Source organism: Hyla sarda, chromosome 7 (genome assembly GCF_029499605.1).
Source record: "Hyla sarda isolate aHylSar1 chromosome 7, aHylSar1.hap1, whole genome shotgun sequence".
NCBI classification, from domain to species: domain Eukaryota; kingdom Metazoa; phylum Chordata; class Amphibia; order Anura; family Hylidae; genus Hyla; species Hyla sarda.
The window spans coordinates 164,598,705-164,626,057 of NC_079195.1; the positions used below are offsets into that span (position 1 = coordinate 164,598,705).

At 43.9% G+C, this 27,353-nt stretch overlaps 1 protein-coding gene and 1 long non-coding RNA gene across 11 annotated transcripts in view; one reads left to right on the top strand and one right to left on the bottom strand.

Moving 5' to 3' along the window:
- CTNND1 (catenin delta 1) overlaps window positions 1–27,353 on the top strand; it is a 140,358-nt gene that overhangs the window by 49,479 nt on the left and 63,526 nt on the right. For all 10 annotated transcript variants that reach the window (XM_056531182.1, XM_056531187.1, XM_056531189.1 and 7 more), the window contains 5 exons: window positions 6,475–6,890; window positions 12,958–13,186; window positions 15,731–15,953; window positions 20,725–20,920; window positions 26,310–26,427. In XM_056531182.1, the coding sequence (XP_056387157.1) occupies window positions 6,475–6,890; window positions 12,958–13,186; window positions 15,731–15,953; window positions 20,725–20,920; window positions 26,310–26,427 (1,182 nt within the window). The remainder of the gene's footprint in view (window positions 1–6,474; window positions 6,891–12,957; window positions 13,187–15,730; window positions 15,954–20,724; window positions 20,921–26,309; window positions 26,428–27,353) is intronic.
- LOC130282691 (uncharacterized) lies at window positions 11,836–15,708 on the bottom strand. The gene is made up of 3 exons (XR_008846487.1): window positions 15,609–15,708; window positions 13,812–13,921; window positions 11,836–12,838 (listed from the first exon to the last, which is right to left on the bottom strand). It is a non-coding gene; the product is annotated as an uncharacterized LOC130282691 (long non-coding RNA).

The following is a 27,353-nucleotide window of genomic DNA, read 5'->3' on the forward strand; positions in this document are numbered from 1 at the left end:
ACGTCAGTCATTTTGCCCAAAAATGTACGGTGAAATGGGAAAAAAAATCATTGTGCGACAAAATTGAAAAAAAACGCTGTTTTGTAACTTTTGGGGGCTTCCGTTTCTACGTAGTACATTTTTCGGTAAAAATGACACCTGATATTCTGTAGGTCCATACGATTAAAATGATACCCTACTTATATAGGTTTGATTTTGTCGGACCTCTGGAAAAAATCATAACTACATGCAGGAAAATTAATACGTTTAAAATTGTCATCTTCTGACCCCTATAACTTTTTTATTTTTCAGTGTATGGGGCGGTATGAGAGCTCATTTTTTGCGCCGTGATCTGAAGTTAACGGTACCATTTTTGCATTGATAGGACTTATTGATCGCTTTGTATTCATTTTTAAATGATATAAAAAGTGACCAAAAATGCACTATTTTGGACTTTGGAATTTTTTTGCGCGCACGCCATTGACCGAGCGGTTTAATTAATGATATATTTTTATAATTCGGACATTTCCGCACGCGGTGATACCATATATTTTTATTTTTATTTACACTGTTTTTTTTTTTTATTGGAAAAGGGGGGTGATTCAAACTTTTAATAGGGGAGGAGTTAAATGAGCTTTATTCACTTTTTTTTTTCTCTTTTTTTTTTTGCAGTGTTATAGCTCCCATAGGGACCTATAACACTGCACACACTGATCTTCTATGCTGATCACTGGTTTCTCATAAGAAACCAGTGATCAACCATTCTGCCGCATGACTGCTCATGCCTGGATCTCAGGCACTGAGCAGTCATTCGGCGATCGGACAGCGAGGAGGCAGGAAGGGGCCCTCCCGCTGTCCTGTCAGCTGTTCGGGATGCCGCGATTAGCCGCGGCTATCCCGAACAGCCCGACTGAGCTAGCCGGGAACTTTCACTTTAACTTTTAAGGGTTATTAGCGCGCGGCACCGCGATCGGCGCTGCACGCTATTAGAGGCGGGTCCCGGCTTCACTATGACGCCGGGCCCGCCATGATATGGCGCGGGGTTACTGTGTAACCCCGCGTTATATCAGAAGAGCAGGACCAAGGACGTACCGGTACGTCCTTGGTCCTTAAGGGGTTAAGTCTCGCCACCACAGATCCGGGCGAATGGTCTCTCCACCCAGAGGTCTTCGATCAGATTTGCCGTCGGTGGGGAATGCCGGACGTGGACCTGTTCGCGTCTCGTCGGAACAGGAATGTCTTTCTCTTTGTTTCCAGGTCTCGGGATCCCGTGGCGCTCGCAGCAGATGGCGGGTGGCTCCAGACTGGCCCCATCGCGTGTGGTACGCAGACGTGGTCAGCCTCGTGGCAGACGTTCCCTTCCGTCTTCCGGACCGTCCTGACCTTCTCTCCCAGGGACCCCTCTGCCACCCCAATTCACTTCCACTGCGTTTGACGGCGTGGCGGTTGAGACCGCGGTTTTGAGGGCTTGTGGGTTTTCCGCCCGTGTTATCCGGACAATGCTCCGTGCCCGTAAGCCCTCGTCCTCCAGGATTTATCATCGCACCTGCCGGGCGTATTTTCGCTGGTGTGAGGCCTGTTCACTTTCTCCCACTTCCTTTTCTCTGCCTAATCTCCTGTCCTTCCTACAGTCTGGACTAGAGACGTGCCTTGCCCTAAGTTCCCTTAAGGGGCAGGTTTCGGCCCTGTCGGTCCTCTATCAACGCCCTCTGGCATCTGACCTTCATATTCGCACCTTTTGGCAAGGTGTGGCCCACCAGGTCCCTCCATTTGAGCCTCTGGCTTAGGTTTCTCTAAGTTTTCTCTCTTGGAAGGTGGTCTCTCTGGTCTGTCACTTCCCTGCACCTTGTTTCGAAACTAGCCACCATCTCCTGCCGTTGCCCCTTTCTGGTTCTTCACCAGGACAAAGTGTTTCTTCGGCCGGTGCCCTCTTTCCAGCCTAAAGTGGTGTCTGCCTTCCACCTGAAAGAGGACATTGTGTTGCCCTCCTTTTGTCCGTCTCCTTCCCATCCGGGAGAGCTCCACAAGTTGGACTTGATCCGGGCTGTGCGGACCTTTTTGTCGGTCACCTCTTCCTTTCGGCGTAGTGACTCCCTGTTTGTACTCCCCGATGGGAGGCGCAAGGGGCTCCCGGCCTCGAAGTCCACGATCTCCCGGTGGATCCGTTCCGCCATTTGAGACGTACTGCTGCAAGGGTCAGGTGCCTCCCTTCTGCAGGTGTGCAAGGCTGCGACTTGGTCGTCCCTGCATACCTTTACCAAATTTTACAGGATTCATACTTTTGCGTCCTCCGACGCAGGCCTGGGCCGCAATGTTTTGCAGGCAGCGGTTCGAAATTCCGCCTGATCCTTCTTCCGTTTGGGGTTGGTTTGCCATCCCCAGGGACTGCTTTAGGACGTCCCATGGTCCTGTGTCCCCCAATGAAGCGCTCGAGAAAAGTAGAATTTTGAACTTGCCATAAATTCTCTTTCTCTGAGCTTCTATTGGGGGACACAGCACCCACCCATTGTCTTTGTTCGCGGCCAGCTGGTTTACGCCTTTCCGGGGCGGGGGTGGCTCCCTTTTTGGTCGGTTTTCCCTTCTCTGGGTGTTGTGTTCAACGGTTTGTTTTTCGGGTTTAGCTCTCCTTCTGCTTTGGGACTAAAACTGAGTTGCTCAGAGCCAGGAGGCGGGTGTATCCTGCCGGGAGGAGCCAGCCTTATTTAGTTTTTTGCCTAGTGTCAGCCTCCTATTGGCAAGCAGCATATACCCATGGTCCTGTGTTCCCCAATAGAAACTCGGAGAAAGAGACTTTACGGTAAGTTCAAAATTCTACTTTTTACTGAGATGCGGTATCTGTGCGGAAATTTCTGCATTGACTCTGCATGTATTTAAGAACTGCAGAATTCATGCAGATAGCCCTGCATGTGTGTTGTGGGGCTGATTAAAACAGCACCACATCTGTTCTCAGGTTGTGTATGGTATTGCAACCTTGCTACATTTATTTGAATGGAACTCTGCAACAAAACCACACTCAACCAGAGGACAGGGGTGGTTCTGTATTTTCGCCTGTTTTCAAATAACTTCTTTAACCCCTTGAGGACCAGGCCATCTTTCATTTTTGCACTTTCATTTTTTCACTTTAAATTTTTCACCTACAGACCCATATAAGGGCTTGTTTTTTGCATCATCAATTTTATTTGGTAATTACATCAATCATTTATAGAAAAAATAGAATGTGCCAGCAGATAAGAACCATTTGCCCATCTAGTCTACCCAATAATCGGAATCCTATCAATCCTAGGTCCCTGGCCTTACATTATATGAAGAATATGCCTATCACAAAATCTATGGCGAAACAAAAAAAAAGTGTTGTGGGGGCAAAACTTAAAAAAACACCATTTTGTAACTTTTGGGGGCTTTCAATTCCATGCAGTGCACTTTTTGGTAAAAATGACACCTTATATTTATTCTGTAGGTCCATTATTATTAAATTATAACTTTTTGGACGAAAATTTGTGTTTAACCCCTTAAGGACATAACATTTTTCAGTTTTTGCACTTAAGTTTTTTTCTTCCTTACCTTTTAAAAATCATAACCCTTTCTATTTTGCACCTAACAATCCATATGATGGCTTATTTTTTGCGCCACCAATTCTACTTTGTAATGACATCAGTAATTTTACCCCAAATTCTACAGCGAAACTGAAAAAAACAGTGTGTGACAAAATGAAAGAAAAGAATGCCATTTTGTAAATTTTGGGGGCTACTGTTTTTACGCAGTACATTTTCAAAAATGACACCTTATCTTTGTTCTCTACTTATATAGGTTTGCATAACTACATGCAGGAAAATTTTATACGATTAAAATTGTCCTCTTCTGACCCCTATAACTTTCTTCTATTCAATGTACGTGGTGGTATGAGGGCTCATTTTTTGCACTGTGATCTTAAGTTTTTATCTTTCCCATTTTTGTTTTGATTGGACTTTGATTGTTTTGATTTTTTTTGCGCAAAAGCCATTGATTGTGCAGTTTATGCATGCAGCGATGCCTCATATGTTTGGGAAAAGGGGGGTGATTCAAACTTTTATTAGGGGTTAAATGATCTTTATTGAAATTTTTTTTGTTCAGTTATTTTTTGCAGTGTTATAGCTTGTGACCTTTTACACAGATCACTGCAAAGCCGTAGCTTTGCATTGATCAGTGTTATCAGCAGTTGATTGCTCAAGCCTGGATTTCAGGCTTGCAGTAATCAATCGCCGTTGGGATGCTCAGGAGGCAGGTAAGGCACCCTCTTGCTGCATCCTAGCTGATCGGGACATCACAATTTTATCACGATGTCCTGATTAACCAGACTGAGCTGCCGGGATGCTTTTACTTTCACTTTTAGACGCGGTGATCAACTTTGATTGCCGCATCTAAAGAGTTAATGCCGGACATCTGCCGTCCGGCATTAGCCACGAGTCCTGGTTGCTGATGGCAACCGTGACCGTGCGGGTATGATGCGAGCTCAGCTCCTGAGCTCGCTTCATAACCCTCCCGTGCCGCAGCGCCGGGTATACCCAGCGTTCTGCGGCAAGGGATTAAAATTGTCCCCTTCTGACCCCTATAACTAATCTGTAGTGTTTTTTTGTAGTGTTTTCATAGGGCTTTTTGATCTTTCATTTTTTTTTATACATAATTTTTTTTAAAGGGTATACGAAGTGACTAAATTTCTAACGTAACTTATTTTTATAGTTCGTACATTTACGCATGCAGCGATACATGTTTGTGTGGTACATACTTGGACTGCATACACTGCTCAATGCTATGCCATAGCATATCATTGATCAGTGTTATCAGTGCTCTGTTGCTATAGACTGCCATCGCTGACTGGAGCTTCAGACAAATGATTGGACGGCGAGGAGGCAGGTAAGGGCCATCCCGCTGTCCTCTTAGCTGATCAGCGGTGGTCCTGGTCATCTCTGCTGAGCTGCTGGGACCCTTTTTTTCTTATTTTAGGCGCAGTGATTAACTTTGATCTGAGGGGTTAATGGCGGGCATCACCACGATTAGGGATGTCCGGCATTAGACACTGGTCCCAGCAGCAGAAAGCCACTGGCACTAACCTGCTATGACGCGCTCTGGGCTCGTGAGTCCGCGTCATAGAAGAGGTTAACTTCAGCTGTTTGATTGAAGTGATGGATCCTGCAGTGTACAATAAAATACCTTCCTTGATGCTCTCTTCTGTGTTTCCGGCCAAAGACAGATGTCTTTTAAATGGTGGAGCACACAGGAGGTTCTTTTAAATTTTTCATTTATATTGTAAGTTTACTTTGCAGGGAAGTCTGGCAGCAGCTTACCCCTTCTTCTTCTACTAAGAACACTTAAGCGTTCAGTTGAGGCAAACGTTTAAGTGTATGGAGGCCACAACCAGACAGCTCTGATGCTGACTTATAACTCCCTTAATAAAAGGACAAAGAGGCAAATGAGAGTCGGGAGGCCTCCATACACTTTTGGTAGTCAGCAGTACCTGCTGATTGTGGCAGGTTCAGCCAACCTTAGTGTGACTTGTATGGGCACCTCTTAGACTACTGATGATCTATTAGAAACTATAACATTTTCTATGAGGAGGTGTGCTGCAGTGGTGTGGAGGTGATGATCAAGCTGGGCGGTATGACCAAATATGTGTATCACTGTATTTTTGCAACTTATGGCGGTTCCACTGTATATAACGGTATTTCTCCCCACCCCCCAAATCATGTGACCCACGAGCGCTATTCTGCTTCTCACCACCCACTCCCAAAATTATCAGCCCAGCGATAATTCATTCATTCCCGAGGGGGAGGGACCCAACCGGTATTGTGGTATGGGAAAAATTCATATCGTGCAGCACAAAAATTTTGGTATTCGGTATGAACCGGTATACCGCCCAGCACTAGGTGATGCTTTGCAATAACATATTAATGCGTCTATTTTGTTAATATACTATTTTGTTTGCATTAGCAATGTGGCTGGCTGAGAGGAGAAATGAATACCCATATAAGTGCTGCAGCACTGGAAATTTAAAAGGCATTTACCACAATATACACTGTTAGCCATAGTAGGGTTAGTTACTTTATTAATACCCTACATCTATCAGCCCTGCATTTTTTTATTTTTTTAATAAAATTAAGTCTCCTTGGGGCTTAGGTCCCTAGGGGTTTGATGTTATTTCAGTTACATACCTCTGGGACCCAACCAGGGATTTTTGTGTTTAGAGTGATCACAACAGACATAGGACATGTTAAGCAAAGTTTGGCACATTTGCTTAAATGCATGTTATACTGATTTCCTTGGGTAGAAACTGTAGTACCAGATGCCAGAGAATTGGGTAAAGCCAAGAAAGAGCATCTTAAACAACAAAGTACAAAGCACTTTTGGAATGAGTAAAAGCACCTGTTTAACAACGCTCTGAAGACTAATAAAAGAAATTGCAGAAATGCCTTTTGAAGAAAATAAACTAAAGTGGTATTGTGTTTTTTTTTTCCCCTCAAGATAAAGCCCTCCGTTGGATATTCCCAAACTTTAGATCGCCCCTATCGTGATGTAGTGAGTGGTGGTGGAGCCTACACTACAGTTCCCCGCAATTATCATTTCCGAGGACCTGGAACAGAGCCGGTGCAATTGATTCCACCCACTCAGCATCCAGGCTACAGCAGTCTTTCTAGGCCGAATAATCGCTACCGCACTGTGGAACCTTATAGGGGTCCTGGTTATGGGCCACAACCTCAGGTTAGGGGGGCTGGCTTTGGAGGTAGCCAATCTGATCTGCTTACTGCAAGATATGGCTCTGAAGATGCTTATGGACTGGAAGATGATCGTAGAAGTCTTGGAGGTTATGTAGATGGACCAGACTATTCTACCACTGGTAGGAGGGCTGCCAATGGAGGGGATCAACGTCTGCGACTAAGGTGAGTTAGATAGTTTGATATGATTTACTAGCACAAATGTTAACTGAAATGGTTGGCTATTAATTAGACATGCATAGCTTTATATGGTTTCATATAGTTTGCTCCCCACCATCACCCATTTTATGTTCCAGTATTCCAGCACCATCCAAGGTTGCCCAAATACATTGGGGTTTATTTACTAAGAGTAAAGTGTAGTTGTCTTTGTGGGTTCTGATTCCCCACAGGTATTTTCCCAAGGTATTTACTAAGGCTTCCCTACATTTTACACTTTTCCCTACGTTATGCTTTTTTTTATTTTATTTTTTTTCCTTAAACACATGTTCTGATCTGTCAGGTTTTCCAGAGTTCTAAGGCTGGGTTCACACCACGTTTTTCAAATACGGTAACCGTAAACGGTTTTCCGCAAAAAAACGTATACGACCGTATGCATAGAGAATGCATTGTAAACCGTATTCCAAATGTTGTGTACGGTTGCATCCGTTTTGCCTCGGATACGGTTTTGCCGATTTTTCAACCGTAGGCAAAAACGCTATCGACCACGTTTTTGCCTCCGGTTGGAAAACCGTATGCGGTTCTTTTAACATTGTCTGAGAACCGTACGCAGAATTTCAGAATACGGTTGCCCACGGTTTTTCTAATCCGTTTTTGGAGTTGACACATGCGCAGATTGGAATTTCAATAGAACAATAGTAACGTTATTAAATTGCTGGAAAACTAATTCCAACAAAATAGCAAAACCGTTGGCAAAAACTGATGCAAACGGATAGAACCGTACGGGGAAAAAACGTATACGTTTGAATTTGGAGTCATACGGTTGTATACGGTTGCATACGGTTTTTGCCATACGTTTTTTTAGCGGAAAACAGTATTTGAAAAACGTGGTGTGAACCCAGCCTAATACACCACATTTTCTGTTGGAACATAAGTAAATATGCTGGGATTTTTCAAAACTGTCGGCCACGCCCCCCTTTCCAGGTTTTTCTTGTAAAATGGAGGGTTTTTGTTTTTGGTAGCAAATTGTCGCATGGAACGTGCGACACAATTTGGGTGCAAAACCCGAAAAATAGTCTGGATCACAGGTTTAGTAAATAAACTTTTTTATTGACACAGAGAATAGAATAGAATAAACAAAACAAAAGCGGCACGATGAGTAAAATCAGAATTTTCGGATTTAACAAAGGAAAACTCAAATTGCAAAACACCAAGCTAAAATGGTGCGGGAATTGCCCTACAAAACAGGTACCAAATCAAACCTGCCCAACACAGAGCCAGCTGATAAGTACGCATATAAACAAGGCATAGGAGCACTAAAATAAAATAGAAGAAAAAATAATAAAAAAGAAATAAAATAAATTAACAAAAAGAATAGATACATAAAAGGATGAAAGCAATAAAGAAAGAAACCGAGGCATAAAGAAGCACACAAAGAAAACCGTAAGAAACTATTAAAGGGGAAATAGGAAAAAAGAGAAAATGAGAACAGAGAAAGGGAAGGAACCCAGCCAGAAGGTGACAAACTCAGCCCAGTAAACATGAGAAGTCAGGGGAGTCCATAAACAGTTGTCATGGAAGCCACGTGGTGGCTAAAGGTGTACTCCAGTGGAAAACTTTTTTTTTTTTTTAAATCAACTGGTGTCAAAGTTAAACAGATTTGTAAATTCTATAAAAAAAAAAACTTAATCCTTCCAGTACTTTTTAGGGACTGTATACTACAGAGGAAATGCTTTTTCTTTTTGGATTTCTCTTCTGTCACAACCACAGTGCTCTCTGTTGTCCATTTTAGGAACTGTCCAGAGCAGTATATGTTTGCTATGGGGATTTTCTCCTCCTCTTGACAGTTCCTAAAATGCACAGCAGAGGTCATGACAGAAGAGAAATCCAAAAAGAAAAGAATTTCCTCTGTAGTATACAGCCCCTAAAAAGTACTAGAAGGATTAAGATTTTTTAATAAAAGATTTACGAATCTGTTTAAAAAGATTAAAAAGAAAAAAAAGTGTTCCACCAGAGTACCCCTTTAAGCGGTCAGACCGGTCATGTTCCTCAGCAAGTATCTCCACCTTTCGCATAATACTCCTAAGTTCCACCAGCCACTCAGCCAGAGACGTAGCCACAGAGGACTTCCAGTGGTGATGGATAACCATACGCCCCCCCCCCCCCCCCCATATCAAGAAATTTCTTAACAGGCCCTCTTTAATCTGCGCAAAAGAGCCTGTGATGCCCACACACATTAGATGAGAAACCTTGTTTCATAATAATTGTACCGTATGTTTTTGTCACCATGGGTACCAGTTGTACGCCAACAAATATACAAGTGTACCCCTTTTTCCATACCTCCCTACAATTACTAGATCTCAGTCCAATAGAATACCTTTGGAATATGGTGGAACAGAAGACTTCCTGGATGTGCAGCCGACAAATCTGCAGCAACAGCGTGATGCCCTTTGAATTGGAAACATTTTTTTAGCACCCTGTAAAAAGTATGCCATGAAGGCATAAGGGAGTCGAACTTGGTACCAGCAAAGTTTCACTAATAAAGTTCATGCAAATGTCAATATTGCACCAATAAGACCCAAAGCAATTTTCAGGCGCTCAATTTTGTCCCACTCTTCTCTACAGAATTTTTTCATTCAGCCGCATTGGTGGGTTTTCAAGCATATCCTGCTTGAAAAGGCTGTGCCACAGCATCTCAATCTAATTCTGAATTAGACCACTCCAAAACCTTCATATGTGTTTTAAGCCATTCAGAGGTTAACTTAATGGTGTGTTTCCATTTATTGTCCTGCCATACAACCCAAGGGAGGTCACAAACTAATGGCCGGACATTGTCCTTTAGGAGTATTTGTTAGAGATCTGAATTAATGCTCACAGAAAGTTGTCCAGGTTCTAAAGCAGCCCAGCAGCCCCAGATAGATATGAGCAAACTTACAATAAATTTGATTCGTCACAAACTTCTCGGCTCGGCAGTTGATTACTTATCCTGCATAAATTAGTTCAGCTTTCAGGTGCTCCTGTGGGCTGGAAAAGGTGGATACAGTCCTAGGAGACTTTCCTAGGTCTGTATCTGCCTTTTTCAGCCCTACGGAGCACCTGAAAGCTGAACTAATTTATGCAGGAAAGGCATCAACTGCCGAGCCAAGAAGTTTGTGACGAATCGAATTTATTGTAAGTTCGCTCATCTCTAGCCCCAGACATCACACTACCACCACTATATTTGACTGTTTGTATCTTTTTTCTTTGTCTCTTAAATCTACAAAAAAAAAATTTCCCAAGTGTCTTAGGGATCACCAAGATGTGTTTTTTGGCAAAAGTGATACAAGCTTTTATCATCTTTTAGTTGAGCAGTGTGGTTTTGCCTTGGAACTCTTCCTTGTATGCCATTTTTATATAGTACCTTTTTAAAAGGTGTTATCCAGGAAAGCAGAGCTAATTTATTTAAAAAGGTATCCACGTCTGTCCCTAGATTCATTGTGGTATTACAACTTGGTTCCATTCACTTCAATGGAACTTAACTGCAGAACCACACCCAACCTGAAGACAGACTGGAATGTTTTTTGAAAGAAATTAGCTGTGTTTGTCTATTCCTGGAAAACCTCTTTAATGGTTGAGTCATGAACACTGACCTTAGATGAGGCAAGTGAGGCTGTGTAAATCGGGTTTATAAGGAGTACAGTGAATGGTTACACTAGTAAGATACACACAATAGCTTTTGCTCAGAGAACATCCTCCCCTCCCTCTAGATTGACCTCTGAAAAGGTCCCAGGTCATCTGAATGAGACACGTTCTGTCCGTTATTTTCTATGTCTGAGGCATGTCACTAAATGTGGTTTAAATACAGTTCAGATCAGTCAAGATGGCAACCCCCATAATGCATAAACAATTAATAAGAAGAAATTAGTTATAAAATTGATGCACATCCGTTTTTATTCTAATCTATTTGTTTCTGCCACTAGTCAGAAAACAAAAATATAGGGACTCCTTCCCTTTAAATGATCTAGTGCCAACACACATTTAGTGAGCTGTGCCTTTTTCTAAAGGCGCAGGCCGCCATATCTCACATACGTACAGCAGTGTTGAGCTAATCAGATTTAAAAAAAAATCTGATTGAATGCCCCCTATGACATGTCTTTTGGCTGAGTACCTGTGACCAAATAAAACATTATAATATAGTATTCCTTGTATAATTAGCAGACACTTTCCAATTCACTTGCGTTTAAAATTATCAACATAAATGTTTATAATGTAATTGAAAAAAACGGCTCTGTTCTGTTCCATGCCACAATTAATACAGTGAGTTCGGTCTCCTCCCCGCCTGGCAGGAGTCCGAACCCAGGAAGTGCTTCTCTGCACGGAGCTTGATTGTCAGCAGCACAGAAAGTGAAAGCTCCACAGATTCTCACAGAAAGCCACACACACACTGACAGCTGAAGGAGAGGCTCACTGAAATCTGCACAGAGCTTTAGTCTTCTATTCATCACCGCACTGCAATGATGTGAGGGCGGAAGTGATCCCCAGCAGGCTTCAGTGATGTCATGCCTGCTGGGAAATGCCAACTTTCTCCTTTTGGCAAATTGCACTATGCAAATAGAGATGAGCGAACTTACAGTAAATTCAATTCGTCACTAACTTCTCGGCTCGGCGGTTGCTAACTTTTCCTGCATAAATTAGTTCAGCTTCCCGGTGCTCCCGTGGGCTGGAAAAGGTGGATACAGTCCTAGGAGACTCTTTCCTAGGACTGTATCCACCTTTTCCAGCCCACCGGAGCACCAGAAAGCTGAACTAATTTATGCAGGAAAAGTCAGCAACCGCCGAGCTGAGAAGTTCGTGACAAATCGAATTTACTGTAAGTTCGCTCATCTCTGTATGCAAGCAAGAAGAAAGGTATGAAAGGTTAATAGTTTTTAAGAACAGGAGGGGTATTAGAAGTATTTAGGGAAGATAGCTTAAGGTAGTTGAGAACAGTTTATTTGGTGATGGGTACTTTTTAACTCTTTGTATTCAAGATGATCAGACAATCGGTGTGTATATAGATAAATATGGCTTTTTAGTCCAGACAAACATGTTTACTATGAATAAGGGATTGGTTTGAGACCTTATGCTATTTAGACACACTAAAGTAAATTTGCCCTATTTACACAGCCTTTTCTGTGCACATATGTTAAACTTACTTTTACATTCGCAGCTAGTCTACCAATTGTGACCATTTTTAACGGTCTATGCACATTTTCGCAAACCTTTACGTAATTTTACACGTGCTATGACAAACTTTCCCATTAAATATTCATTGTTACCCCTAGTATCCTTTTTGTATGCTGGTCTTAAAGTATAGCTGTCAATAAAAAAAAAAGAAAAAACAATCTTTATAGCCGCGAGCTATGGAGATAAAGCAATGATTTCTTACTTTTTTTAATGAATGAGGTGTCTCAGACCTGTGATCAGACCGTTCGAGTCTTTTTGATGTCTCTTTGACCTATAAATGACACGTATAAAAGCCCAGCATGTAGCAGCTGTGCTGGATTTGAGGCATTAGTGCAGAGCTGGCATAGATATCAATATAATTAAACGCAAGAGTGGCAGACTTTAAGTAAAGGGGCCAAAAAATTGCACATTTTTGCACAAAAGGATGATTGTACAAATGTTTTTATCTTTTTTACACCAAGCGGCCCCATTCGCTGTTTAATAAATTTCACCCAATATGATTAAATATTTCTTGACCATTCCTCAATTTGGTTGGTGGAATAATAGGCCATTTGGCTTCCTTTGTCTGACCCTTTGTGCTTGAAGGATCAGAGTCCCTGTCAGAGGGGTCTGCAGGAAAGAATGTTTCCTTCTCTTAAATTCAATTGTCAAAGCTAAGCATGTTTGAGTGCAATTGCTTGTTTCGCTATCTTCATTTGTTCCATTTGTCTTGGTTTTACACTACATTGCAATCTTTGAATGTTGTAAAATACCTAAAATTAAAAATAGAGTTGTATGTAACATGGTTCCTTTAATAGAGAAAGGATGTTTTTTTTTACATTTTTAACATATTTTTATATTCCCCCCCCCCCCCCCCCCCACCCTGATGAAGGAGTTATGAGGATCCATTGTCTGATCATTATGGATCATCTTTGCCACAGTCTGGAAGCCTTTCTAGCCTTGGACCTGCACCTTTGACAGTAGCCCCCAGTGGCCCTTGGAGACAGCCAGAGCTTCCTGAAGTTCTTGCAATGTTAAGTTACACCCTTGATGCTGTGAGACTAAATGCAGCTGCGTATCTGCAGCACTTGTCGTATCGTAATGAGGAAGTCAAGAAAGAGGTTTGTACATACAGATTAATTTTAAATAGTTTGATTCACAAGTTTCTCTGCCCAGACAGTTTACAAATGCTTAATAGCAGGATACCTAATGGGCACAGTGACACCTTGGCCTGTTCAGGGTCTACAGGCCCAGGTGCAACATGTGTTGGCAAATGTGCTGCAGGAGGCTTTATGGAACCTGTATGCCTCCATACCCAATTGTATGTCACCTTTGTAGCCAGGCAAGAGGTGGCCCAACATAGCTCGAGTATTCTTTCCGTTGTCCAGTTTCCCCCTATAAACGTATCCTTTGCCTCTAATATTGTAATTGATAGATATATGTACAGTTTTTAGAGATACAAAAAAGTGAGTAGATATATCTTTCATTCAGGTGGTGAGGGAACTATGGATGCCAACATGTGCTACATAGTTCATAGCTGTCAGCAGCCAGGACCCATGGTTAAGGCCGGGCACCGCCGATCGAACGGATGCCCGTCATTAACCCTTTAGATGCAGCTATCAAAGTTGATTGTGCCGTCTAAAATGCAGGATTAACGATCCCGACAGCTCAGAGGAGCTGATCGGGACCATGACATTGACACCGTGATGTCCCGATCAGCTGAATGTACGGCGGGAGGGCCCTTACCTTCCTACTCGCCGCCCAATCCGTCCTCTGCTGCTCCAGGAAGCCTCAGCAGAGGAAAAGCTCAGCGTTAAAACAGTGTATGCAATTGAAAGATTGCATGGTATGGCCCCCTACGGGAATAAAAAAAAAGTTATGGAAGTGGATTATCGCCTTCCTAATAAAAGTTTGAAAAAATTGATGGCGTAAACCTAAAAATACCAAAGTCCAATATTTTTGGTCACTATATAGACCATAAAAAATTACCTCTTACCTAGCCAAACAATTAAATAGGAAAGTGGGCAGTGACAAAAATAGGATATTTACAAAGGTGCTTGTGCAGGTGATTTAATGCATTCCATACAGAGGTTGCACAGAAAATAAAGTGTTTTTTATAGAAGATAAAAATGGACAGCACGTTTCAGCGGTCACTGGTGCCTTTATGGTTGACAAGGGTATTACTGTATAAAAACAACTAACACAAATGGGTGACGGAGGGGGTCTTGTCATGGGTACCTATGATAAGACAAACTAAAATAATCATATACTAAAAGAAAATAAAGTAGAGGATAAAAATAACAAATCCTTCATCACTTAAATGGGCACTGTCAGATACAAAAACTTTTTATATGTTGTACATCTTGGCAAAACATTAAAGGGGTTCTCCGGTGCTTACACATCTTTTCCCCTATCCAAAGGATAGGGGATAAGATGCCTGATGGCGGGAGTCCCGCCGCTAGGGACCCCCGGGATCATGCACGCGGCACCCCGTTTATAATCAGTCCCCGGAGCATGTTCACTCCGGGACTGATTACAGGCGACCACCGGGCCGGAGGCGTGTGACGTCACGCCTCCGCCCCCATGTGACAAAAGCTCCGCCCCTCAATACAAGCCTACGGGAGGGGACGCGGCAGGACAAGACAGCTATCACGCCCCCTCCCGTAGGCTTGCATTGAGGGGCGGATCGTGACATCACGCGGGGGGCGTGACGGCACAAGCCGCCCGCCCTGTAGTCGCCGGTAATCAGTCCCGGAGCGAACACACTCCGGGGACTGATTACAAACTGGGTGCCGCGTGCATGATCCCGGGGGTCCCCAGCGGCGGGACTCCCGCGATCAGACATCTTATCCCCTATCCTTTGGATAGGGGAAAAGATGTGAAAGCACCGGAGAACCCCTTTAAACCTTTCTAATATACTTTATAAGAAATTTTTATTTCCTTTTTATTGAAATCTTGGCTTATAAAATCATGGCTTTGTCCAAGCTGAAGCACAGGCATGGACAAAGTCCAGTAAGTGAGGGTGGATTAGCACTCTGTGTCCGATAGGACTCCTCTGTGCTCTTTCCTGTCTGATAGGACTCCTCTGTGCTCTCTTCTGTCCTATCGGACAGGAAAGAGCACAGAGGAGTCCTATCGGACAGGAGAGAACACAGAGAAGTGCTAGCCCACCCTCATTTACTGGACTTTGTCCATGCCTGTGTTCATCTTGGACAAAGCCATGATTTTATAAGCCATGACTTTTATTAAAAGAAAATGAAATTTTCTTATGAAGTATATTAGAAAGCTTAATGTCTTGCCAAGATGTACAACATATAAAAAGTTTTTGTATCTTACAATTCCAATTGAAGATGTAATAAAATCAATTGCGATCCAAGCACATGTATTCTTTTGAAGAGTAAAGCCAGACGTGCACACATAGTTTATTGGTTCCTATACATTCTTATTAAATAGCCACACATATATGGCTTATACAGTCTTGTGAGGGCTATTAAAGTAAGTATTGGGAAAGTGGGCAAATGAAAGTTAGAATCGATAACTGACCTTTTTGTAGGTAAATAATTACATTCAATTTAAAGGTTCATTGAAAATGTTGAGTAACAAGAAATCTCAAAGTATTTTTTGTTCTAAATTATTGCTTCCACTTTTGCATTTTTCCTCTCAAGGTTTGTCGTTTACGTGGAATACCACCGCTCATAAGTCTCCTGGAAGATCCACGGGCTCCTGTAAGACTTGCAGCCTGTGGTGCACTGAAGAATCTATCGTATGGCCCTGCAAAAGAGAACAAAATGGCAGTGAAAAACTGTGATGGAGTACCAGCCCTAGCAAGACTACTACGCAGGAGAGGAGAGGGCCAAGAAGGAAGAGACATGGCAGAGTGCGTCACTGGTGAGTTGTCTTGTATTCTGCTTCTTTCACTTTAGAAGTGGTGTGATCTGGTTCGACATTGGGTCTTGGTACTGTGCCTTTTTAGTGAGAGAATGTTTACTAATTGCCATACCTCTATCTTGCACTCAATGCATGTATGCTATTGCTCTGTTGACAGAGTTTGACAGGGGGCGCATGTTAGGACTAAACAGAAAAAAAAAATTGTCTTTTTGCCCACCATCAAGGTCATTCTGACAGTTATTTAATGTTGTATGTGGTGATTACCTGGAGAAATAGTTTTTAAGCCCTTAAGGACAGGACATTTTTTGTCATTCTGGACAAATGCTATATTTTATTTATTTTTTTACATTTTTGAGGTATTTTGTTTAGTTTTGTTGGAAAACAATTTATTTTTATATTTTTTTACTTTATCCTTGTTATACTATGCTGCGGTACAGATGTACTGCAGCATAGTCAGCATAGTAGAAGTGTCAGCATACACTGACAGTTTGCCAGTGAGGTCCAGCCTGTGACCTCACTGGCTTCCATAGGGGCCATTGCGGGGCCCCCTCCCCCTGTCAATCCCATAGAAGACGTGATAAGTATTAATAACTGCATCTATGTGGTTGATTGCTTGATTGCTTTTTCTGCATGACTGATCCAGTCTGTTACATGTCTGCAACATGTTTTTGTGTGATTGATCAGCCACATGTCAGGAAGGGGCCAAGTACATTATAGATGCATGTTTAGCAGTCAACAATCTCTCGCCACAGGCTGCTTTTGAGAGGTACACCACCCAAATGTAGCCGGTGTGAGCTTTTTGTGTGTGTGTGTTTGGGGGGTGGTTCAGATGCACTCTCATAAGAAGGAGCTTTACCATAGGGTAAGCTTTATCAACCTTGGTGTTGGTCGGGGGCCGGACCGGGATGCATGCTGAAATCATTCGGCACTCATCCCGACACATCGCCCAGTAGGGTCCTGAGACCCCCGCATGTCGGCAATCGCCGGTCAATTCGGAAGGGCGATAAGCAACGATTACTGGTCTCCGGTGTCCGTGAAAATAAGGGCGATTGGGGGTGTCCCCTCGTATCCCTGCTATTGGTCAGTCAGAAGCGACCGACCAATAACAGATCCGGGGCCGGAGGGGTGGTTAAAGCTCGGTTCCCCTGCTCTGCCCACCCACGGTAGTCTGGGCAGAGCAGGGGAACCGTGATGTGAGCTGCGGCAGAGGTCCCTTACCAGGTGGCAATCCTCCAGCTTGCGTGGCGTGCGGCAGGAGGTGAGTAGTTGCTTAGCAACATCTGCAGGGTGACAGTTTGGAGACAACTATGCAGTGGTCTCTAAACTGTAGCCCTCCGGATGTTGGGGGAAAAAAAAAAAGCTGTTTGCCGTTTGGGCATGCTGGGATTTGTAGTTGTGCAACATCTGGAGGGCCACAGTTTGGAGATCACTGTGCGGTTGTCTCTAAACCGTGGCCCTCTAAATCTTGCAAAACTACAACTCCCAGCACGAACAGCAAACGACTGTCTTGGCATGCTCTGAGTTTTAGTTGCGTACCTGTTGCATAACTACATTTCCCAGCATGCCCTTCGGCGATCAGTACATGATGGGAGTTGTACTTTTGCAACAGCTGGAGGCACACTGGTTGGAAAATAGGTTCTCTTACCTAACTTTGTATTTTCCAACCAGTGTGCCTCCAGCTGTTGCAAAAATACAACTCCCAGCATGCACGGTCTGTAAGTGCACGCTGGGAGTTGTAGTTTTGCAACAGCTGGAGGTTTGCCCCCCCCTGTGAATGTACAGGGTACAGTCACCCGGACGGGTTTACATTGAGCTTCCTGCTTAAAGTCTTAGCTGTGGCAAATTTTCTGCCGCAGTTCAAACTCCGCCCATGTGAATGTACCCTAAAAACACTACACTACACTAACACAAAATAAAGGGTAAAACACTACATATACACCCCCTTACTGACCCCTCCCGCCCCCCCCCCCCCCCCCCCGCCAATAAAAATGAAAAAAGTATCGTACTGCAGTGTTACCAAAACAATGCCTCCAGCTGTTGCAAAAAATCACCCAGTGTTTCCGTACATAGTTACATAGTTACATAGTTACATAGTTAGTACGGTCGAAAAAAGACATATGTCCATCAAGTTCAACCATTGACTATCCAGGCATGCTGGGAGTTTAGCAACAGCTGGAGGCACCCTGTTTGGGAATCACTGGCAAAGTGGCGCAGTTCAAACTTGAAGCAGGAAACTCAATGTAAACCAGCCCGTGTGAAGGAGCCCTGTACATTCACATGGGGTGGCAAACCTTCAGCTGTTTCAAAACTAAAACTCCCAGCATGTACTGACGGTGTATTTTCCAACCAGTGTTCCTCCAGCTGTTGCAAAACTACAACTCTGAGCATGTACTGATCGCCGAAGGGCATGCTGGGAGATTGTTATGCAACAGCTTGAGGTACTCAACTACAACTCCCAGCATGCCGAGACAGCTGTTTGCTGTTTGTGCATGCTGGGAATTGCAGTTTTGCAACATCTGGAGGACTACAGTTCAGAGACCACAGTATAGTGGTCTCCAAACTGTAGCCCTCCAGATATTGCTAGGCAACTCACTGGCTTATGTAGGAGCCGCATCGCCATCCTCTATCGCCGCCCGCTACCGCCGCCGATGGAAAGTGGTCCTCTGGCGCCGGTCACTGTTGGTTCACCCACTCTGTCCAGACTACAGTGGGTGGGCAGAGCGGGGGAACCGAACGCATGACACGGAATCGCCGGTGTCTATTCACCAGCGCTTTGCGGCGATCGCCGACAAGGGTGGTCTCAGGACCCCCCTGGGCATTTGCACGCAGCGGGGGACCAAAATTCCCACGGGTGTACAGGTACACCCTTGGTCCTTAAGTGTCAGGGCGCACCTGTACGCCCGTGGTCCCCAAGTGGTTAACAAAGTCATCAAACACCCGTGGAATAATTTTTATATTTTTTAATTGCCATTTTCTGACCCTTGTAACTTAATTTTTCGTATACCAGGCTGTATGATGGCTCATTTTTTTGTGCTGTAATCTGTTTGCATCGGTGCCATTTTGCTACTGATCTGACTTTTTAATCTCTTTACAGATTTGTAAATAACTTCTATTGAAAATTGTAATCCTTTCAGTACTTATGACCTGCTGAAGTTGAGTTCTTTTCTAAGTGCTCTCTGAAGACAAGTGTCTCGGGAGCTGTCCAGAGTAGAAGCAAATTCCCATAGCAAACCTATTCTGCTCTGTGCAGTTCCTGAGACAAGCAGAGATGTCAGCATAGAGCACGGTTTCCAGACAGATAAGAACAACTCAACTTCAGTAGTTGATAATTATTGGAAGGATTAAGATTTTTTTAATAGAAGTAATTTACAAATCTGTTTAACTTTCTGGAGCCGGTTGATCTAAAAAAATTTTTTTTCCTGGAATACCCCTTTAAGGACTCAAGGTGTACCTGTACATCCTGTGGTCTGCTAACCGTGTTTAAACCGTTCTCACAAGCGGTTAACGGGTTAAACCCCCGTGGGTCCCGGTTGCCACAGGCAGCCAGGACCCACGGCTTATGCCGTGCACCGCCAATCAGACAGATGCCCGGTATTAACCCTTCAGAAGCCACAATCAAAGTTGATCGCGGCATCTAAACTGAAAGTGAAACTATCCCAATAGCTCAGCGGAGCTGATTGGGACTATCCTGACAGAATCGCAATGTCCCGATCAGCTTACTGGACGACAGGAGTGCCCTCACCTACCTCGTCGTCCGATCAGTGATCTGCTGCTTCATGCCTGGTAAAAAATAAGAAAATACATGTGAGTAAGCCCTCCCCTAATAAGTTTAAATCAACCCCCCCCCCCCCCCCTTTCCCTATTTTTTTTTTTTTATAAAATAATGTAATTAAGAAAATGACAATTTTAAACATACTAATTTTGGTGCATGCAGTTATTTTTTTTTTTTTTTAAGTAGTAGATTAAATAAATTAATTATATAAATTGTGTATCCCTGTAACCGTGTGCACCTACAGAATAAAGATGTCATTTTTACCGAAAAGTGCACTGCGTAGAACCTGAAGCCCTAAAAAGTTGCAAAATGGCGTTCTGTTTTTTTTTTCTTCATTTCACCCCACAAATAATATATTACAATCTCCGGCAAAGCAAAAAAAAATATATGTAATGTCATTTCAAAGTACAATTGGTGACGCAAACAGGCCCTTATACGGGTCTGTAGGTGCAAAATTGAACGTGTTATGATTTTTAGAAGATGAGGAGGAAAAAACAAAAATGCAAAAACGAAAAAGTTTTGAGTCCTTAAGCTGAAAATGGGCTTAAGGAGTTAAACACCTTATTAGTCCCCTTAGGGACTTTTAGGAGGAATGAGGATTCCTCATACAGATCAATGCAGTTCTATTGAACTCCATTGATCTGTGTGCTCTGCACTCCATTGATAAAACCTGGTCCAGACAGGCTCCATCAATAACAGAGCCATGGTCCCAAGGTAAGCAGAGGTAAGCCCTCCGGCTACCTCTACAGTGGATCGCCCAGTGAATTTTATGAGAAAAATATAAGTGTGGCACATTATGAATTTTAGACAAAAAAAAATTAAAACTGCCATAAAGCAGTTATGGGGGGAGGTGACCTTTCCATTTAGAGACATGAAAAGGCTCACACTTTTAGCACAACAGAACACGAGACATAATTTGAAACATTTATAGAGCAAAACACAGCTCTAAATTTCTTCACTTTTTTTTATTAAAATTTTTTTATGGTTTATATTTACTAGGTACTCTCTGGAATTTATCTTCATTGGACTCAATCAAGATGGAACTTGTAGATCAAGCCCTTTACACTCTGACTCAGGAGATCCTTGTTCCTTATTCTGGTTGGCAGAGGGATAGTGGAGCAGTGAATTCAGAAGAGGGAAAATCTCGACACGTTGAGTGGGAGCCTGCGTTGGTTAATACTACAGGATGCTTGCGGTAAATATGTAACATTAACCATTTTCCCATGGTGTTTGTTTTTTATTTTTCTTAGTTTTTCAAATCATAATGAAGGTTAAAGGGCAAGTATCATGTAAAAAAAAAGTATCCCCTATCCGAGCACTAGGGCCCCCCGCGATCTCCTGTTAAGAGCCCTGGCTCAGCTATACAGCGGCACGTCAGGACTCCCCTGAAGCGAGAGCCGCAACGCCCCCTCTATATAGCTCTATGAGCGAGACGAAAATTGAACTATATGGAGAGGGCGAGGGTCATTACGCACCGCTGTATAGGAGAGCCGGGGCTCTAAACAGGAGATTACGGGGGGCCCTAGCGCTCCGACCCCCCAGCAATCTAAAACTATCCCCTATCCTTCGGATAGGGGATACGTTTAATAAATATATATTGTCTTTTTGTAGCAAGAATTTATAATTTTGACTTACTGGATAACCCCTTTTAAAGGTAGTCTGTCTGAAGATTCTTGCTGTCTTAACCACAGGCAGCGTGAAATCTTAATCAGTTTTACTCTAAAACCTTTAAGCAGTGCAGAGAAATACAGTTTGAAGGGATACTCCCAGGGCCGGCCTTAGTTGTTCAGGCTAACCTTGTGGCGCCCCCCCCCCCCCCCCACCATGGCCTGCCCCCAATATTATTATTGTAAGGATAAGTTATAGATCGCGAGTGGTCCGAGAATTGGTTTGCTGCTGAGACCCCCACCGATCATCTCGGTTGAAGTGGTTCTCCAGCTATTGGAAAGCTAAAACTCCCATCATTCTGGAGAGCCTCTGGCAATGGGAGTTGTAGTTTTGTAACAGATGGAGAGACACAGATTGGACACAGTTTTACCCATCATCTCTGCAGAACTTACAAGTGACTACAGCTCTGATGGGTCAGTCAAGAGAATACAAAATATCAGTGACCTGAGTGACGTCTTCTGACTTGAGTGATATCTTCTGTTATCTTTTCTTCTTCATCGGGTCCAGAGACCAGGTCTTCCTCCAGCTCCATCTTCTCTGCACAGTCTGACATCCAGACATCATTGGCTCCTCACTTTGTCAGCAGATCCTCATCCTCTGCAAGAAGACAGTAATCATTGTAACCTTGCCAGAAAGTGTACCCTAAATAAAATACTGCCCCACACTGTACCCTGAATATAATACTGCTGTACACTGTACCCACTAAAAATAATCCTGCCACACACTGTACACTGCCACACACTGTACACTGAATATAATGCTGCCCCACACTGTATCCACTGAATATAATCCTGCCACACACTGTACCCTGAATATAATACTGCTATACACTGTACCCACTGAATAGAATACTGCCACACACTGTACCCTGAACCCTGAATATAATGCTGCAACACACTGTACCATGAATAGAATACTGCCATACACTGTACCTTGAATATAATCCTGCCACACACTGTACCCACTAAATATAATCCTGCCACACACTGTACCCTGAATATAATACTGCCACACACTGTACCCTGAATATAATTCTGACATACATGCATACACATCATATATACATATACACCCCCTCTTATCCTGTGTCCTCATCACCCACAAATCCCCTGCCAAACCCCTCCTCTTCACTACTGTAACCCCACCTCTCCTCATCACCCCCATAACCCCCCTGCACCTTTCATTACCATTTCTGCACCTCTCAACATCCCCATCACCCCTCCCTGCACCTCTCATCCTCCCCATCACCCCTCCCTGCACCTCTCATCCTCCCCATCACCCCTCCCTGCACCTCTCATCCTCCCCATCACCCCTCCTTGCACCTCTCATCACACCCATAACCACCCCCCCCCCTAACACCTCTCATCGCCCCCATAACACCCCCCCACCCCTGCACCTCTCATCGCCCCCATAACACCCCCCACCTCTCATCACTTCCACAAACGCCTGCAAGTTCATTTACCCTGTCAGGGATCGGTGCAGTGAGGCTGCATCTACTCCTGTCACTTCAGGGGTTCGGAAATCTCACCTCACACCATGGAGGATGCAGCTCTGCATTACACAGGCAGACACAGCAAGGGGAGAGCGAGGACGAACACAACCCCCCCCCCCCCCCCCCCCCCCCCCTGCTGTGTCGCCACAGGGCATCATCTACCACGGGAGCTTTCAAGTTTGCACGGGGAAAGGAAAACACAGAGCGGGGGGAGGGAACGTAGGTGCACTGCTCCTTCACATCCCTTCTCTGTCTTGGGAGGACGTAAGTTTGCACGGGCATAATAAGCCACAGCAGGGGAGAGAGAACATACATGCACAGCTCCTCATCTCCCTAATGACTGCTATGTGTAATGGACCGGCCCTGCAATGATTCCTAAGGGTCCTGCGTCCTAGAAATTGGTTAAAAATAAAAACGAGATTTGTCGGCTGCCAGGCGCCCCTGTTGCTATGGCGCCCTGTGCGGCCGCACAGCTCGCACACCCCAAAGGCCAGCCCTGGATACTCCAGGGGGGGAAAAAAAGACAACTGGTGCCAGTAAGTAATAAATGATACATATAAACTGCTTTTAAGCTTTGAGGATATTGCGTAGTTCTTTCCACCTCTGTCATAGTTGCATAGTTCCTAAGATTGAAAAAAGACTCAATCAAGTCCAGAGTTCCCTGTTAAAATCTAGCTGTGGCATTGAGTGACGTATCTAGGAGGTGGCCTCCCAATCTTCTCCCCGCTTGCTTGATAGGTCTGTCCCTATATGTGAAGAGGTAGGGAGACTTGTCAAGCTGATAGACTTCACACAGTACCATAACAGTTTTAGCGCACAGTTTTAGGTCACGCAACGTATCCGCAGTTGCTCTCTTGATGTGCGCTTGCAGACTGGTAGGCCCCTTGTGTGGCTGCTCATTGTGGCGGATTGCCGCTGCGAGCAGGCCAGGGCTGGCATGAGGCAGGGGAACAGGAGGTGGCAACAGCTGGAGGCATAAAATGGGTTGGGTCACTGGCGGATCTGCAGCGTAAAATACGCTGCAGATCCGTTACGTGTGACCCTACCCATAAACTTTTTTTTTTTTTTTTTTCCCCTTTGACCATTGCATCTACTGACTGTGCACATGTTACTGTTGCAGATGTAGGGGAATTCTGACACAAAAAACAACAACTTACTTGCCTTGCACTACATTTTATCATTTTTATTTACTTTTCTAAGTGTACCTCAGGAACTGGTCACAGCAGGAACAATTAATAGCTTTAAAACAGGGTTAGATACATTCCTGGAACAAAATAACATTAATGCTTATGCAGAATTATAAAACAACATCCCTTCCCCTTATCCCCTTATCCCCTTTCCTTTAATTCCCTGGTTGAACTTGATGGACGTATGTCTTTTTTCAACCGTACTAACTATGTAAGTCATCCTCCATGGCAGGACCACAGAAGGTGGAGTCCATTCCCTATAGCAGTGTTTCCCAAGTGCGACCCTTAATTACCCCCCATTCAGTCATGTTTTCAGGATTTCAGAAGTCTTTTATATTGGATATAATTGTGGTGGTACCTGATGCACACTGAACATAAAAATCTCACCTGTAAATGAATGAGATCTTGAAAACATGACTTAATAGGCGTACCTGAGGACAAAGCTTGGTAATTGTTTTTTTTCCTGTCCCTAGACAGAGTTGTGTGCCATCAGGCAGCTCCTTAGGTTGGTAATGAGGGTTTGCTTAAAGAAGATATCCCATGCAGCAAAGAAAAAAAAAATACCTAGCCATTCCATAGTATATTCACCTACCACCTCTCTGACATGTTTGTGATTTTTTGTCCGCCCCCCATTCACCGGCTATTCAGCTCATAAATTGCAGTTACTTCCTGGTTATGGTGGCTATGCCTGTGATCTCAAAGACTACATTTCCCTGCATGCACTGCTCACATTTCCTGCTCTCAGCTGCCTGAGCAGAGAGCTTGTTACCTCCCCTAACTTATGTTAGTCACTCCCACATAACACTGAGCTCCAATCATAGCCCTATACAGCAGGGTGGTCACATAACACTGAGCTCCAATCATAGCCCTATACAGCAGGGTGGCCACGAGGAAACAAAATGTAATCTCAGTGCTCAGAGAGAGGGACCCTGGAGTGGAAGCTGCAGTTTTACACTGTAAAATCACTCCCTCCCCCTCCTCCTCTCAATGAAACAGCTTTACACTGGCACAATCACCTCCCCCCTCCTCTGCCCTGCACTCCTCTCTCCCCAGTGCTCAGTGTGACAATTCTACTCTCCCTCCCCTCCATTCTCAGTGTGACAGGTCTACGCTGGCAGCTCCCTCCCCTCCCCCCTCTCCTCCGTTCTCAGTGTAAAAACATTAGCAAGGAGAGGGGAGAGAACTATGATCTGAATCGGCCGGCATATAGGCAGTGCTGCTCAGCCAATCACTGCAGAACAGAGGGAGGACAGTGTGAATATTCATCAGATGGGAGGGGCTAAGGCCGAGCTCAGGCAGCTCTCTGCAGCACAGGGGTTTTCTGGGTAATTGTCACGTCACGGCCCCTGGATGCTGCTAACAACAGCCTGAATAGGGGGTCGAAAGTCATGAAAACCTGGAACAGCTGAATTTCCTGTCAGACAGAAGAATGCAGATAAAGCTTGTTTCTAAGCAGCACTGGTAATGGAAGGGATTTACAAACCTGTATAACTTTACCTTCAGCACTAAAAGCTGAACAATTGTTTACTGTGAGACTTGTCCTTTAAAGATGGTTTTCTGGACAGCTGGACCTGTGCATGGTAGGTCCTTTTAACCTGTTATCAGCCTGCAAATCTGGCATATTTGAAGACTTGACTTTAATAAATTAGGCCATTGTGGTTTTTATTAGGCAGTTCTAGCTCTGTGGTTAAAATGGGTAAAGCTTATCAGGGGTCAAGTCCTAGGGAAAAAAGTGTGGGAACTCACCCATGATTTCCACTTAAGGACTAGTCCTGCAGGACTCCTGCCAATGGGAACAGTGTTCCTGCTCTGGAAAATGTGCAGGAACTCCGTTCCTGTGCGTTCTGCAGGACTTGAGCCCGGCTAGTTATATAAAAAGGCAGCATTGTAGCCTCAGCCCAATTGTTTTCTTCCTACACTTTAGAACGTGGAAAATAATTAATTGAGCTTTATATCAAAGTAACAATTGATAGAAGAAATCTCATTGGAAATTGAGATATATATATGTATATGTATATGTATATAATATGTATGTATAATATGTATGTGGAGAGAGAGAGAGAGAGAGATTGTATTATTTTTTTTTTTTTATAGCCTGGACAACCATTTTAAGTTTTAGGTTGGTAAGGGAGTTGTGTTTTTTAAATAAGTGTGTTTTTAAAATTGCCAAAAAAAATAAATAAATCTAAAGCCCTTTTTAATTTTTAAAATGTTAAATGTCTTTTCTCTTCCATTAGGAATATCTCATCTGAGCGCTCTGAAGCACGTAGGAAAATGAGGGAATGTGAAGGGCTTGTGGATTCTGTGGTCCACATATTGCGCTCAGAGGTGGGCCATGGACAAGCTGACAGCAAGGTAATTTTATATACATGGCCTGTTCAGCTCAAAACTACAGGCACTGTACTGAGGGCAGAAAAGAGAAACAGCAGTTTGGCTGTAGCCATTTTCTTAATCTGTCTTTTTATGCACTTCATTACAAGGTAGGATGAGAAATGTCAAAGGGACATCCCTTTTTACATTTTCATAGTATATCGACAAGTTATGGCAGAAATGCCTGGTTCAACCTTTGTGACAGTCTCCTTTGGTGAGAACACAGACATACCCCTAGTGGCTACTTCTCCCCATTGGAGTCAATGGAAAGATATCCATGCTTGGGCACAGCTCTCTCAATTGAAGTCTGTTGGAGTTACAGCTGTTTTGTATCAGTGAAGGAGACTTCAATATAAGGATTTGTGTGCATGTGCAGCCATCTTTCTATTGACTTTATTAGGGTAAGCATCCACTCTAAATTGTTAAATATCTGCATTTTCCTGATAGGTGAGTGTCCACTTATCTTGTATGTATTAGAAGCCTTGGACGCAGGACGTACCTGTACACCCTGCGCCCGGTCCCGGTGTTTAAAACAGGGTCACGCCGTGACCCTGCATCACACCAGGTCTTTCTTGGCTGCTAATGATAGCCGGGACACTGGGCTAATAGCGTGCAGCACAGATCGTTGTGCCGTGCACTATTAACCCTTCAGATGCGGGGATCAAAGTTGATAGCCACGTTCAAAACGAAAGTAAAAGCTTCCCGGCAGCTCAGTCTGGCTGATCAGGACTATCGCGATAAAATCGCGATGTCCTGATCAGCTAGGACGTGAGCAGAGGTCCCCTCGCCTATCTGTCGCGTCCGATCTGCGTTTGATTGCTCCAAGCCTGAGCTACCTGCTTGAGCAATCGAGCCCCTAGAACACTGATTCATGCAAAGCTATGGCTTTGCAGGGATCAGGGTAAAAGATC